Consider the following 13331-nt stretch of genomic DNA (forward strand, 5'->3'; position numbering starts at 1 on the left):
ACCTCGGGTCAACAGGACAGAGTGATGGAGAGAATGTGGAAAGGAAGTGAAGAATAATGTGCAGGCAGGCTGGAACGGGTGGAGGAAAGTATCAGGTGCGCTCTGTGATAGGAGAGTGTCAGCGAGGATGAAGGGAAAGGTCTGCAAGACAGTGGTGAGGACAGCCATGATGGACGGCTTAGAGACAGTGGCTCTGAGGAAAAAGACAGGAGGCGGAGCTAGAAGTGGTGGAGATGAAGATGCTGAGGTTCTCCTTGGGAGTGACCAGGTTGGATAGGATTAGAAATGAGACAATAAGAAGGACAGTGAAGGTTAGACGTTTTGGAGACAAGGTCAGAGAGACCAGACTTTGATGGTTTGGACATGTCCAGAGGAGAGACGGGGACTATATCGGTAGAAGGATGCTGAGGATGGAACTGCCAGGGAACAGGACTAGAGGTCGACCCAGGAGAAGATACATGGACGTAGTGAGGGAGGACATGAGAGTGGCTGGTGTTGAGGAGGACGATGCAAAGGACAGGGTGAAGTGGAGAAGGTTGGGTTGCTGTGGCGACCCCTCAAGGGACAAGCCCAAAGTACAGTAGTTGTAGTCATTTATGGAAAATTACGTGTTAAAGTCTGAACTCAGTTGTTTATATTCTTTTGGGTTGTTGCTAAAAACCCTTTTTGTCCATGCAGCCGTCCTGTAGGAGAAGGGGGCGTGTCGCTTCAGTTCGGTGGGCGGCGTCTCGTTCACTCGCTGAACGCTGCTGAGGTTCTGTCAGCGTCTCTGACACGACCCCAAACATGAAGGCGATCATTCAGCGCGTCACTAAAGCCTCCGTCGCAGGTGAGCGGCCGGTTCGGTTGAAGCTAACGCCCGTCATTTAGTGACACCGCTCGGCTCGCCACGAGCTGCGGCTACCGGCATGTTAGCATTAGCATTAGCATTAGCGTTAGCATTAGCATTCCCATCGAAATGAATGACTCTGCCCAGAGAGGCAGGCGTCAGTGCGCTGGGTGTTCGTTTACTGTGTTCTTGCTTAGAATCAATGCTCCCTCTAAGGTGCGCTCTTGCGTAATTACGCACAGCTGATACGGTTTTATACTATTGTGCACTTTGAGATTTGTTTTCAAATGTAAAGTGCGTTTAAAATAAAATAAAATGTATTATTATGGTGTTGCTCCAAGTTGTCCAAGGGACTGCTCAGGGAGTTTGTGCGTTTTTTTCAGAAACATGAAAAATTAGAGGGAACATTGGTTTGAATATATCGTTTTTTTAAGTCTTAATATGTTCTCCAGTTTCTACCATCGTCTTACTGACAATAAAGCAACAACAGACAGATCGGCAAACATCTATGAATCAAATATGATGGTGACGTTGAGGGACTTTTCGTGTCCGCTTATCTACAGAGCGGAATGTAGAGCATGATGATGATGATGATGATGATGATGATGATGTCCGTGCAGGTTCTGTCATCCAGGTCGAGGTAAATCACGACAAGCAACTACGAAGGATCAACCGGACTCGTCCGAGTTTGGTTGAAGACGTTTCACGTCTCGTCCAAAGAGGCTTCTTCAGTTCTGACACGTCTCCATTCATTCAGACTTGAACAGTCCAGTTTGATTCTTTCGTTTTTGCCAAGTACGTTGGGTGCGTCACAAATGAATGCGGGTTTGCCTCATCGCCAACAAGGAAGACTTCCTTGTTGGCGACGTCACCAACAAATACCAGACCTACAACATGAACATTAGAACGTCGATTGTCTCGCCTGACCTTGTCATTCTCTGCATCGCACCTTTTAATAAACTTAAGATCATTTTGCAGGCGGGCTCGTCTTGGGATGAATCACTGAATGGCCGCGGCTCGATCGATCCATCTTGTCCTTTCCTCCTGCAGTGGGAGGAGATCAGATCAACTCAGTGGGACGAGGGCTGTGTGTACTTCTGGGTATATCATCTGAGGACACGGAGAAGGATGCTGAGTACATGTGAGTGTGCAGGAGGCCGGCGCGACATCCACACGGCCGCCGTTCAAATGGAAATGTTTATTTTTATGGGCAGGATTAACCGGATCAATTTGATAATTGGAGTTTAATCAATTTTTCAAACTACGTTTCGTGCTAAAATACACCTGTCCAGCATTGGCATGTTCACACGGGGCCTTAACTCGGATTAACTGGCCTGATCGTGGCATGTCGTACTGGCCGTACTGGTCGCCAGTTTGCTGGTGGTAGCATCGCATATGCGGACAGATGCGATCGATCAATGCAAGAAATGATCAGATGTGAGAAAACAGCATTGTTAATGTAGCCTGCAGTCACAGTTTGTCCCCCAGCGAGCACTGATACCTTAATTATACCCCGAGCAAAGGGGAACCTGTATATGGTTCTCTTTATACTGTCAACAACTCTATTTAAAAAAATAAAATAAAAGATGCGATGCTGTGCAAAATGTAAATAACAACCTTTTGATGCTGGGAAAATATGGGAGATTTAAGGGGCTGGTTATTCTACTTTGTGTGATGTAGTTAGTTTGTGTACTTGTACTTATGCAATTAAAGATGTAATGCTTTGTCTTTAAAAAAAAAAAGCTTAAACAAGAGCAACAATTTAAAATCACAAACTGAAATGGTTTACTCTGACCCAGAAAATGGAACTAAAACCTCGTTGATTTTTATGTCCCAACATGAAAGGGTTGGTCGTCAGTTTGCTCGCGCTTTACTTTGAAAAATGTTCCGATTGGATGGAACATGCAGCGATCCGCTGTGGTTATCGGTTATTGATCAGTGGATGACACCGATTTTCACGGCTTCAGGGGCTTTGATTCATCGCCGCTCCTCCTCGTGTGATTTCAGGGTGAGTAAGATCCTCAACCTGAGGCTGTTTGAAGATGAAAGTGGGCGAGCCTGGTCCAAAAGTGTCATGGACAAGAACTTTGAGGTGCTGTGTGTGAGCCAGTTCACGCTTCACTGCGTCCTGAAAGGCAACAAGCCCGACTTCCACTTAGCCATGCCTGCAGAGTTGGCCCAGCCGTTCTACGACAGCATACTGGAGCGCATGAGGAGTGTCTACAAGCCAGAGCTCATTAAGGGTGGGTGCGTTCATGGCGTTTACGTCCCCCCTGTCCCCCCCTGTCCCCCCTTGTCCCCCCCTTTGTCATTAATGCTACTGTTGGACCTCTCCAGCAGATCCAGTTAAACACCAAATTCATGATTATTTTTCAAATTTTCTTTTTTTTTTTCTTAGATGGAAAGTTTGGAGCCTTGATGCAGGTTCACATTCAGAATGACGGCCCCGTTACCATTGAATTTGCGTCGCCCTCTGGCCCCACAGACCCTAAAATGGTACGCTATTAAAGCCGAACGGTTTTCACAAGGTCGTCTGACCGAAACTTTACACTCGTGAATTGAACCGTCGGGTGTTTCTCCGTGTTTCCTCAGCTGGCAAAGCAAGAGAAGCAACAGCTGAGGAGAGACAAATGTTGCCCCAAGGGTCCCCAGGAGCCAAGCCGTGAGGGAGGGGCCCGGCGTCATCAGCAGGCCTCCACCACCAGTAGCAGCGCTGAGGGTGATGAGGAATCTGAGAAGGCGTTTTAGGAACAATCAGCAGCATTCTCCGGGCCTGTCGAGAGACAGTCGCACCTGAATGGCGTTTTGCTGCAAGGCGCTGCTTGGTATTGTAAAAATGGTGAAGGGAAGTTTATCCGGACCTTAGCAGCACCACACCGGGTTCCTCGCGAGCCGTCTGTGCTCTACTGCTTTTAACTATCTCCCTCCACCCATCTCGTCTTGAATCCCCACGTTTGGCTCGTTTTACCGGCCTGCGTTCGTCGCTCGGTGTTCGGCAGCAGGCCCCTGAGCCACGCCCACAATCAAACACCATGTTCATCGTAAACGGCTAAAACTAATTGGGGTTGGACGTTCAGGTTCCGTGCGTCTCTGAAACGAGAGACGGCGGACGTTTCATCTCGGTGCTGCTTTGTGTCACACTGTTCTATTTTTTACTTCTAGGATGGTGGGGGTTGTCGTTGTCTCATATATATATATATATATATGTGTAGCCTCGGGGGGGGGGGCGCTACATCCTGTTGGTATTTTATAAAGATGCATTTTATGCTACTACTGTGTTTTTGCATTTTTATTTTCTCCACTGTGGACAAAGATCAATTCTTTCCAGGCTTAGCTTTGGTCATGTAAATAACTTTTTTTCATCCATGCTCTATTAATGGAAGTTTTGGTCTATATACCATCCACAGTAAACTCTGATATAGATATTTCATTTACACATATGCTTCTTACAATTGAAGGGTGGATCATCCAGGAAGTCTTTTGAATTGATTGCACATCAGTTGCAGACCAAAAACACGATATACTGAACCACTGTCATATGATTGTAAATACAAGATACAGATGAGTGTTTCAGCACAACGTCACACACAACAGTAGAAAAACCAACCAGAAAGATTTCGTTCCTTGAATTTATTTTATTTTATTCTCTTCATGAAAATGCATTCTCAACTTTAGACCATTTTATGCTACTACTGTGTTTTTGCATTTTTATTTTCTCCACTGTGGACAAAGATCAATTCTTTCCAGGCTTAGCTTTGGTCATGTAAATAACTTTTTTTCATCCATGCTCTATTAATGGAAGTTTTGGTCTATATACCATCCACAGTAAATTCTGATATAGATATTTCATTTACACATATGCTTCTTACAATTGAAGGGTGGATCATCCAGGCAGTCTTTTAAATTGATTGCACATCAGTAGCAGACCAAAAACACGATATCCTGAACCACTGTCATATGATTGTAAATACACGATACAGATGAGTGTTTCAGCATATCGTCACACACAACAGTAGAAAAACCAACCAGAAAGATTTCATTTCTTGAATTTATTTTATTTTATTCTCTTCATGAAAATGCGTTCTCAACTTCAGGCCATGCACACACTTTCAATATTTTTTGAATGTTTCCATGGTAAGAAAGGAGCAGAGAACAGAACTAAATTATTATGTTTGTCTGTCACATCATTTATATAACAAATATTTAACCACAAACTGACAGTTAATACATCCGGTTAAGATCGTGTCACATTTATCTGTTTTGGAGATGAGTGTTTGATATTTGGCGTTTCTGACTGGAAACAGAAAAACAGTCACACGAAGGTAAACTTTCCTCGCAGGTATTTTTTACAAGTCGTGTCTTCGAGACATTTGTCAAGGCAAAAACATTTCACATTAAATTACAGACTTTGCTTTGGAGGAGTTCCAGCTCAAAGGTGTCAAAGGTGTCATTTGTTTTTTATAAAGGAAAACCTTTCGTCAAAAACTGAATTGTCGTCTTAGCGTGTAAAATATAAAGCTACTCGCATGGAGAGGAAAAAAAAAGCCAACCTCACAGCAGGTCTTGTTAAAGACACAGCTTCTCCACAGAGTGGGCCGTTCTCATGTGGACGGTCATGTGAGAACTGTGTCTGAAAGCCAGCCCGCACGTTGAGCAAACATATGGCTTCTCCCCCGTGTGGATCCTCGTGTGGACCGACAGCGAGCTGCTGTCCCTGAAGCCTCTCCCGCACGTTTTGCAGACGTACGGCTTCTCCCCCGTGTGGGCTATTCTCGTGTGGATTGTCAATTCTCCGCTACGTTTGAAGCCTTTCTCGCACGTTTTACACGAGTACGGCATCTCCCCTGTGTGGATTCTCATGTGGACCGTCAGGGCGCTCCTTTGTCTGAAGTCCTTCCCGCATATATTGCACAAATACGGCTTCTCACCCGTATGGATCCTCAAATGCCTTTTCAATGCCGGCATGTCAAAGAATCTTTTCCCACAGGTCTTGCAAAGGTCCGGCTTGTCTCCCGTGTGGTTCCTTAAGTGAATGTTCAAAGAGGACTTCCGACTGTAACTCTTGCCACAGCTGCTGCAGGAATATGGCTTCTCGCCCGTGTGGCTTCTCAGATGTCTCTGAAAGTTTGACTTGCACTTAAAGTCTTTTCCACACGCGTCACACGTGAAAGACCTCCCCCCCGTGTAACTGCACTGAGTTTTTAACATTGTAGGGTCGGCCTCTTCCGTAGACCCCGGGTCTTCGTGTTCGTCTTCTTGCTGCTCTCGGCTCTCGGCTACAGGACGGTTGTCATAAACCAGCGGAACGTCATGGTTTGGTTCTCCTACTACGAAGCTTATAATTGGCGAGTCTTCTCCCGACTCATCTTGTTCTGCGCTTGGAGTTCCATCGGAGTACAAGTACAGAGTCGGATCTTCAATGTGTTCATTTTCGTCACAACTTGAAGCCAGCGTAAAGGTATCCGTTTCCTGTTTTAATATAGACCGCTCTGCCTCCCGACTGGTGTCAAATTCATCCTGTTCCTCTTTGATCTGTGGAGGCTCTTGGTCCTCCTCGTCCTCTTGATCCATAATGGAGTTCCTCTCTTGGTCAGCAAGAACTTGCTCCTCCGTATAGGTATGTTGCTGTGGGAGCTCTGGAGAGACGGAACAAAAAGAAAATAGTGCTGTAATCATGATTTTTTTTAAATGACATACATTCAAACTATTTGAATTACACATATTAAAATTCCTCGGTTAGTGTAATTAAAATAAATAAACACATACCGATCACGTAGAACTTCATTTTGGGTTCCAGCAGAGAATGTTTTGTTAGTATTTTTACCTCCGAATATTTTTCAGCTGCTGATGTTAGCGGCTCATGAACAAATTAAAAATATTCTAATGAGGAATTTGACGTTAATGGATTTAATTTGCTGCGCTGCAGCTGCTGTATCATCTTCTCGTTCTTTCGTACGTAAACACAGCTAACGCTAATAGCATCATAATGCGAACCATTTCACAGGTAAATTACCAACACCTATTGGACTGGGTACGGTAGGTAGGTAACAAAAACGAAGCTTGATCGATGTCCGGTACGGATTATTCCGCCCCGATGCGATGTTATAAAACCCAAAATGCGTAAAGGAGGTACTTCTGTCTGCGGTGGAAGGAGAATCGGGCAAGTGCAGAAAGTGGAGAAGAAAGGCCAGGTGACGTAGGACGTTTTGATGATGTATTATGTGTGCGCCCTTCAACCGGACACACGAATAGCAACTCTCAACGAAAAATAAAATAAGGCGACAGTGTTACCGGAAAGGACAGAATATGGTGTGAACTCTGTCTATTCCGAACAGAATACGAGCTCCATTGTCATGTAACACGGACGATACATATGTTTTTGTTTGCCAAGCGGCCGGATGCATATTTCTTAGACGTCACACTCATGCGACGCTACCGACGTTGAATTGCCACCGACGGGGCTCACTGGAGTTATAATTAATAATTTTATAATTAATAATTATATAATATAATATAATTAATGTTAATTGCTAAGTAATTGACTACCTAATTATTATATATTAATTATTAATATATATTATTTTATTATTAATATACATATTATACTATATATTATTATTATTATTGTATGTTATATATACTGTAATGCACATAGAAGAAGGAAAGAAAGAAAGAGATATCCACGTACATAAATAAATAAATCCTTTCCGATTCGCCTTCCAGACCAGAAGGTGGCGGTAATGCGCTACAGACAAACTATGTAATAACAAAGGAACAGGACAAGCAAGAACTCGAGCAAGATGGCGATGCTCTTGAGGCGGTCGGTGTTGTCTCTTCGTAGAGCAACATGTGTGGCTTCAAAGGTAACGGGGCTATTAAATATCACTTGTTTACTGGCAGGCTTTTATTTTTAATTATATATATAATTATCCACCACCAGTATATATGACGCGGGTTCTGCGTTTGACAAGATAAGAGATAACATTTTTGCAACAGATTTTATTTGACCTTTTATAAACCAGATAAGTTAATTGAACACTAATTCTCATTTTCAATAACGACCTGGACCTGAGCTGCATGTTTGTTTTGGTTGTCGGAGGACGCTGGACAAACAGCACGGGTACAACATGCCAGCTCCCTACAGAAAGGCCCCCAGCTGGATTTAAAAGAAAGATTTATGGATTGGATCGTATCTTTGCTTCTAAAATTAAGTGAACTTAATTCATGTAAAGAAATGTGAATGATCACATTTCTTATGTCTTATTATCACAAATAATAAAGAAAACACCTCTGATTGTGAAACACTTGTGTTCTCTTCTCAGAATGCTGAAGCCTTTCCAGATGTGTGTCCTCCCATCACATTCTTCCTTCCAGTCCGCACCAAGAAGGGGGGGTTTATCCCACCAAGGAGGAAGATGTTGGAGGAAGACGAGGAGACGATTGCGGCCAAGGCCAGGGCAGCAGGCATTGTGTTTCAGCAGGAGATTCCCGAGAGGAACATCAACATTTCTTGCTCCTGTAATGACTGACTTTGTTTGTTTTCCCACATCTACCTTCCACTGTAGACAGAAGTACCTCCATTACGCCTTCGACTTTTCAGCGAGGCGAGCTTGTTATACCTCCTCTGTTCGGAGGCCGCACACTGATACGTTTTATCTGTTGTCTCCATTAGCGGTAATCTTCGATCCCTACATCCCCCCGGAAGGTGACGCTCGTGTTTCGGTGCTTTCTAAGGAAGGCATAAAACAAAGGGGCTTACGGCTTCGACAGAGTGCTGCGTCTCAGCTGGCGTAAGATTGTTTTTTTGTTTGTTTTTCTATTCCCCAATGTTGCTCATGTTATGATGTTTTTCTTGTCAAACATTCGTGGACCTTTCAAGGGCAGAATTGAGGTTGCAGCGGGACATGGAGGAATTTCAGTCATGCTTTCCACAGCCATGCAGAGAAGGAGTCATGTTATGTCGCTTAGACCTGAAAACATTTAAGCTTCACAGCAATGGTGACAGAAGTGAATGAAAACAGGATGTATTTTAAAAAGCGTGAAAAAACCTTATAACCTTAGCAGATGCGCCCTGCACCCTGTCAGACCCTCAGAACTGTCTTGATAGTAACCTGAAGTAAACGTGTTATTTTTTTTTGCTCTTTCCAACAGGATTCGCAAAATCAAAGCGAATGACTCTTGGTTCACGACAAAGGATTTTGCAGAGAATGCGCAGGAAATCTTCATCGAGGCTCACAACTGCCTGGCACAGTAAGGAACTGTGCTCCTGTCACCTGACAGGTCACTGCAGCCTAATAGATGGGGAGCGATGTGCAATTACACTAAGAGCACTGTGGCTGCCTGAGAGCAGAAACACGTCTTTATTCTTATTACTGCCTTGTTGGCAAAGTTAGACCCCCCCCCCCAAAAAAAAGAGCTCTGTTCCACGAGCTGCTTTTTACAAAACATTACAGTGCTGAAATTGCTCGTATGTCTAATCGATTTCTCTTATATGCAAAAAAACGGAAAACAATTGAACCCTTTCCGGTCGTCTAAAAACGCTCAAATCAACGCTAACTAGAACGACTAAAGAGGCCATTCGCTTGGTGTGCGGTTGCAGCAGCGTTGTTCTGTCCGGTGGCAAAGCGACCTGCAGTCACTGAGCCACTGCAGCCGTAGGTCGGGCTGAAGCTGAACAAAGAACGGTTCACTTCACCAAGATTAGGTGAAGCAACGCTCAGTCTGCAGAGCGCCTGAACTTAGTGCAGCGTCAGAAACAAACTCTCTGTTTGATTTACAGGTTCAACAAGAATAAACTCCATTCCTTGGTGACAGAAAGATGTTATCCCGTGAGTCATCGTAATTTTTTTTTATCAAAGTCATCACTAAAAATTTCCTTTCATTGAGTTTGGAATTTCTTCTTGACTTTTAGGACATTTATTTGTCAGTAGTTATCCCACCCGAGGGCCAAAAACTACAGACAGAAAAAGCATCCAAGTCACTAAAGCTGGAACACAGAAAGAATGCGTAGCTGAATTTAAACTGACCAATCAGCAGTCAAGCTTTACAGTTCAGTGAACGTGGCTGTCATTGACTACTAATTGAATAATCATGCCACTGTAATTCCAGCTTTAAGGGAGTAAACGTCATGGTCAGTCATGAGGGCAGTGATGTAGAGTGGTTGCCATGGCTGCCGTTTGTGGCCTCAGAGCGCCATTCTAAGTTTTAATGAATGCATTTTTTAAAATCTTTTTCTGTTGACTATTATTGTTTACTCCTCTGTCCTGTGTTCAGGAGATGACGAGAGGGAACCGGTACAAGACAATCCGATGGACGTTTGTTGAGTCTATTGAGCCGCCCAAAATAGTCCATGCCCGATACACAGAGATGGTGTCCAAACAAAATCTGTATGGCCAGGTGACGGTCCGCATGCACTCGAGACAGGTATTACACATGCGTTCACAGACTGATTCGACTATGCTATGAGTTTGTACATTCTACTACGACTACAGTCCCTAGCTATATCGTGGGATTCTGCGTTGTATAAATGTCCACTATTTTGTTGATAAAACGAGTATTTTATTTAGTAAATAGTAAATAATCCTCTCTGATTTTACACGTTTGAAAAAAATCAGTGAATTTACTTGAACATAAATTGTGTATTTATTGCAGTGTAATTTGTATGTGTTAAATGTCTTTTTAACTAATTAACAAGCTTTGCGTCTGGCGGCAGCTACAATACACGTGAAATAATAAATATGGTGTCCCTACTTTGCAGATTTTCACCTCTTGCCGGGGTTCTGGAATGTAACACCCGCGATAAACGAGAGATGAATGTACAGTCGTTCTCAAACCACTGAGGCTTTGCAAAGCTCTAACCCTAACCGTTTTCATCTTAGAATCACAAGTCGGGATTTGTTGCGTAATGTGACATGTTTTAGTGTCGTCTTTTCATGGTCTACTTTTATTTAATGGAACCTACTTGGTGTTCTTCCCTTTATTACGGGGCTTTATTTAGCAGATATTTAGAATTAAGTTATTTTATTAATTTTAATTAATTAAGATATAGCCTATGTCATAGGCTATAACTTAATCATAGTCCCTATGACTTGAGTTTAATCCTAATGTTACCAGTTGGGACCATTACCTCGCCTCGTAGTACAGCGTCTGGTGACTTGAGGGCTATGGCAGGACTTAGGTGACCATTCTTTTACGCCTGTTTGTCTTGCAGACTTTAGCCATCTATGACCGCTTTGGAAGACTGATTCTCGGTAATGAGAAACAGCCTAAGGACGTCTTGGAGTACCTGGTCATGGAGCGACATCTCGTCAACCCCTATAGCCTATGGAGACTACATGGAAAAATTGTGCCTGCCTGGGCTCCTGCCAAAGACCCAATTATTACGGTGACGCTCTACTTTCAGTGGATGATGACATCATATTTATATATATTCATTTTATTTAGTTAAGGCAACAGTACAAATTTTGTTAAGGGAATATGATTGAACGGATAAGTTGACTGGCCAGGCCATCCTTAGCTCGAATTACCAAAATATTAATGCTGGTGGTGGTGGTGGGGGGGGGGGGGAATTCTATGTTCTGTTTCCAGCCTTTCAGTGTTGTTTTACTTGTTTTGTTTTTTGTAAAAGGGAAATGTGGAGTGAGGTGAACCAACTGCCATATTTCTCTCATCTAATGCACAGTAGCAGAAGTTACCATGATGATGCATTGCAGTAGGAAACAAACCATCGCAATACTTAACTTAGAAATAGTCTTGACATCACCATGACAGCCTTAAATCATAGTGCAAGCCTAGGTTTTAATAAACTAGAGAAGTCACAGCTTCTAATCTTCGCTTACTGAGGTGTTTAACCGCCACAGTGCGGGAAATACCGTATCAATCAATCAACACTGCGCAAGGGAGAAGATTTTATTAAGGTTTCACATTGTGCTTACATACAAGAGTAAACAAGGGGTAAGTGTCGCAGATAAAGCAAAAGCCTGTTAAAGTCTTGTGAGACACAATTTTACAAAATCAATATAACAATGTTTTTTTAAGAGAAGTACAATGTTGCTGTTATGATATTGAGGTGAATTCATCATCCTGACAAACGATCAGCATAATTAGAAAAGCATTCATTTCTATTTCCATGACTACGAGGTTGATTTAAGCGTCTTTCACCACAACGTCTCTTCTCTCGTAACGGAAGTACAAGTAAGAAGTCTGCCTTTTGAAAATGTACATTTCCTGTTTAAAAAGAAATGAGGAAAAGAATAGAAAGACAAACTTGGGAAACGGAATGGATTCAAGTTATTTTATCCTGTTATTTATGAACACAGATTTCAGTTATTCACTAAGCATTTCATTCGAAATTCATAATACCTGAAAACTAAGAGTAAACTATTGCGTGTGTGTGTGTGAATGTAGCATCGTGATATGAAACAAGATAATAGAGGAACAAACTGTTTAGTTGCACTCGGGCGGTTTGAAATAGTTTTCCTGTGTCAATATTTTGAAAACTGGTTTCCTAATTGTGATTCAGAGGCTTGGTTTTCATTGGGACAGAAGTCGGGCTGTAGATGACATGTTTGATTTGTCATTTATGGTACATGTTTGAACTTTAACTGCGTACAAATGATACTCAGTTTCTCTTCTTTCAGACTATCCTGATTCCTGGTCCGAAACTGAATCCCGGAGAGGAGTTTGATGTGTTGAACCACAGTGTTCCCAAACCAGAGGCAGTTCAATGGAACAAATAGTCCACGAGGAGGCGCTGTTTCTCTCACCAAACCACACGCTGTTGAGAATCTGACTGTGCCGAGTTACTTTGTCCATATTGGCAGGAGCAGGAAGCTCTTTGATCTCTTTTGGTTGTTGAAAGATTGGAAGCAAAAGATGAGTTTTACATGGTGCAACCCACTGGTGCGTTCTGCAGCCAGTAACGCTGCTTCATTCACTGCAGCAAATCATCAGCCTAGAATAATGATTTAATGGATTTTTTAACGATTGCGTATTGTTTGACTGACTTTTTTTCCATGTACATGTAATAAAAAACACAGATGTCCACACATTGTATTTTTTGAACGGATATATTGCATGGAATATAAAGAAGGTGTTCTGTTTGCGCGCTTCACACCGGTGTGTAACAGATTTTTTTTGAGCGGAATAGTATTGCAGGAAAGATTATAAATAGAAAGTCTGCTGTCTACGAAAATCGATGCATGTGTCGAATCAAAATTTGATTGAAACATGCTTTGGTGCTGACAAAACTAGGTCACTCCATTGACCTAAAAACAAAGAAACCTTGGCACGTTTTAGCAACGAGTATTTTTGACAGCCTGCACCTTGGGTTCTGTCTGCTGTGGTAGGATCATGATGCTATTCCCTGCTGATTAGGGCAAGACATCCCGAAGTACCAGCTTCCAGATGTTTTCATGTAGTCGTGATGTCAGTAGTATCTGTCTTTCTGCAGGTCCACTAATCCAGCTGGGTCCCTGAACAGTAGGGTATACATGTTGATGGC

General features: G+C 42.8%; 3 protein-coding genes across 4 annotated transcripts; 2 read left to right on the forward strand and 1 right to left on the reverse strand.

Annotated features, from left to right (window-relative positions):
• Positions 1–777: 777 nt before the first annotated feature.
• Positions 778–4047, forward strand: dtd1 (D-aminoacyl-tRNA deacylase 1). Its single transcript, XM_068751495.1, has 5 exons — positions 778–829; positions 1880–1970; positions 2837–3072; positions 3228–3325; positions 3422–4047. The coding sequence occupies exons 1-5, from the start codon at positions 787–789 to the stop codon at positions 3575–3577; spliced, it is 624 nt and encodes a 207-aa protein (XP_068607596.1). The 5' UTR covers positions 778–786; the 3' UTR covers positions 3578–4047.
• Positions 4048–4382: 335 nt separating this feature from the next.
• On the reverse strand, positions 4383–6991 carry LOC137907175 (zinc finger protein 664-like). The gene is made up of 2 exons (XM_068751492.1): positions 6596–6991; positions 4383–6465 (listed from the first exon to the last, which is right to left on the reverse strand). The coding sequence occupies exons 1-2, from the start codon at positions 6612–6614 to the stop codon at positions 5396–5398; spliced, it is 1089 nt and encodes a 362-aa protein (XP_068607593.1). The 5' UTR covers positions 6615–6991; the 3' UTR covers positions 4383–5395.
• mrpl45 (mitochondrial ribosomal protein L45) lies at positions 6219–12872 on the forward strand. 2 transcript variants are annotated; one of them, XM_068751494.1, is made up of 8 exons: positions 6219–6287; positions 8152–8347; positions 8502–8619; positions 8981–9079; positions 9609–9657; positions 10103–10252; positions 11040–11213; positions 12469–12872. In XM_068751494.1, the coding sequence occupies exons 1-8, from the start codon at positions 6249–6251 to the stop codon at positions 12565–12567; spliced, it is 924 nt and encodes a 307-aa protein (XP_068607595.1). In that variant the 5' UTR covers positions 6219–6248; the 3' UTR covers positions 12568–12872. The 2 variants fall into 2 exon arrangements, with proteins under 2 accessions (XP_068607595.1, XP_068607594.1); XM_068751493.1 differs by lacking the exon at positions 6219–6287 and adding an exon at positions 7613–7692.
• Positions 12873–13331: the final 459 nt, after the last annotated feature.

The sequence above is a fragment of the Brachionichthys hirsutus genome, chromosome 17 (assembly GCF_040956055.1).
Source record: "Brachionichthys hirsutus isolate HB-005 chromosome 17, CSIRO-AGI_Bhir_v1, whole genome shotgun sequence".
NCBI lineage: Eukaryota > Metazoa > Chordata > Actinopteri > Lophiiformes > Brachionichthyidae > Brachionichthys > Brachionichthys hirsutus.

Coding starts and splice junctions, on each gene's coding strand:
- dtd1 (XM_068751495.1), top strand. CDS start 787: ATGAAGGCGATCATTCAGCGCGTCACTAAAGCCTCCGTCGCAG. Junction 1,971..2,836: donor GAGAAGGATGCTGAGTACAT/GTGAGTGTGCAG, acceptor GTGTGATTTCAG/GGTGAGTAAGATCCTCAACC. Junction 3,073..3,227: donor CAAGCCAGAGCTCATTAAGG/GTGGGTGCGTTC, acceptor TTTTTTTCTTAG/ATGGAAAGTTTGGAGCCTTG.
- mrpl45 (XM_068751493.1), top strand. CDS start 7,630: ATGGCGATGCTCTTGAGGCGGTCGGTGTTGTCTCTTCGTAGAGCAACA. Junction 8,348..8,501: donor CATCAACATTTCTTGCTCCT/GTAATGACTGAC, acceptor TGTCTCCATTAG/CGGTAATCTTCGATCCCTAC. Junction 11,214..12,468: donor CCAAAGACCCAATTATTACG/GTGACGCTCTAC, acceptor CTCTTCTTTCAG/ACTATCCTGATTCCTGGTCC.